Source organism: Hipposideros armiger, unplaced genomic scaffold (assembly GCF_001890085.2).
Source record: "Hipposideros armiger isolate ML-2016 unplaced genomic scaffold, ASM189008v1 scaffold_1738, whole genome shotgun sequence".
In the NCBI taxonomy this organism is placed as follows: domain Eukaryota; kingdom Metazoa; phylum Chordata; class Mammalia; order Chiroptera; family Hipposideridae; genus Hipposideros; species Hipposideros armiger.
The window spans coordinates 73,987-75,807 of record NW_017733088.1 but is presented as its reverse complement, the minus strand read 5'-3'; the positions used below and the strand labels follow the sequence as shown (position 1 = coordinate 75,807).

Genomic DNA, 1,821 nt, shown 5'->3' with positions numbered 1-1,821 from the left:
TTTTTTATGCAATTGTAAATGGGATTGTTTTCTTACTCTTTTTGATAGGTTGCTATTGGTGTATAAATATGCAACCAATTTCTAAATATTAATTTTGTATCTTGCTACTTTACTGAATTTATCAGTTCTAATAGGCTTTTTATGAATCTTTAGGGTTCTCTCTATATAATATCATGTCATCTGCAAATAATGACAGCTTTACTTCTTCCTTTCTAATGTGGATACCTTTTATTTATTTTTTCTATGTCTAATTGCTGTGGCTAGGACTTCCCTTGACATTCTTTTTAGTCACTCTTCACTTTTAAACTTTTCTTGGATGACATTACCATGACACGCATATTTCCAAAATGAGCCACGCTGTTATGCTATTAAAAAATAAGAAACCTTTTTTTGTAATATACTTATCAGGAATTCTCATCCTATCTAAATGCTCTAGATATAATCCCTGCAACAGGTATCTTAAGAAACACTGCTAGTGCTGTAAATAATACAGTGGCTGCCACTTGAAGGATTTCTGGGATTAAATTCATTTTGTTTTTAGTTCTTTCACGCTCTTCTTTTAGTTGATTTATCTCTTTTGCCATCTCCTCAGATTCCTTCTTAAATCCTTCAACAAGTAGTTCCTTTTTGACCTGTAGAAAAGAGAGTGTTTCCTTTTGAAAATCTCCAATTATCAAAACTTGATATTTAACAAATGCAAGTAAGCACATGTTCTATTTCTCTACTAACTTAGGTACTCTTTGACGAGTGTGTCCAATATTTCCAAACATTTGGACCTGGTGGTGGGAGTATCCATGGTTCACACCTTTCTGTGATTGCTTAGCACCATCTCGCTGAGGGTGGGAAGGAGTTGGAGCTGGGTGGGGCCTGACAACCATCTCAAGAAAGTGTCCCAGTCCTAAGGATGCTCTTTGGGTAGGATGCAGGTTTAATTCTAATTATTTCTTGGTTTGTCTAAAGTAGGATGAGCACACATGTAACAAATAATGGGAATTGCTAATTCTATATAGAACATTGGCTACCAAACACTAGGTTGGGACAAAGTACACACTGCACTCTCTGTGTATAGAATGAGTCAGGCAGATCTGGACATAAATCCAGCAAATTTTACAGCATTTAGCATCCTATATTTCATATCAGGCAGAATCTTATACTTTCAGACTAGGTGGATCTACATGAAGCCTCTTTGGTGGTTGTACAAAGCATCCTAAGGACTATAGGACTAAGATCCTATTCACTTGGGGGCACAGTGATACTCTATAATCATTACAAACAGTACTCCAGTAGCCTGAAGCATGTTATTTGTACCCTGCAAACTCTAATACTACAGAAGGTGTGAGTCTTACAGATTTAGGGCTGAGAAATGATCCAGATTAATTTGACATTTCATTGAATCAATATGCCATTGGATTTCTTTCAGGGTATATGACAGTTAAAATTTTTGTTCTTCTCTTCTTGAGGAAACAGGGTACTGTCCTTTATTCACTGACCAGGCCCCACCCAGACTTACCTCGTGCTTGTGCTCCAGCATTGTTTCCAGCTCTCTCAGTTTGTTTTCTGTGTCTCTCTCCATCTTCTTCTCCAGTTGGGCCAGGTGTTCTTTGAAAGATTTCTCTTGATCCTCCATCTCTTTCTTCAGTTCCTTCTCTTTCTGTCTTTGCAGCTCCAGTTCCTTCTCAGCTGCCAACTTCTTTGCACGCTCAGCTGTTCCCCAAGGGTTTTACAGAGGAAAGAAAGTAACAGTTATGCTGAGCTGTATCCTCCTGAGTTCAGAGACTAAAATAATATTTAAATGGTGGGGAGAAATCTCTGAATATTCTT

General features: G+C 37.5%; 1 protein-coding gene across 2 annotated transcripts in view; it reads right to left on the bottom strand.

The window, feature by feature from the left end:
- Window positions 1-207: 207 nt before the first annotated feature.
- The window catches only part of LOC109378100 (guanylate-binding protein 4-like), a 50,115-nt gene continuing 48,501 nt past the window's right edge, over window positions 208-1,821 (bottom strand). For both annotated transcript variants that reach the window (XM_019634567.1, XM_019634568.1), the window contains exons 11-12: window positions 1,511-1,704; window positions 208-632 (exon numbers count right to left, since the gene is read on the bottom strand). In XM_019634567.1, the coding sequence (XP_019490112.1) occupies window positions 420-632; window positions 1,511-1,704 (407 nt within the window). In that variant the 3' untranslated portion in view covers window positions 208-419. The remainder of the gene's footprint in view (window positions 633-1,510; window positions 1,705-1,821) is intronic.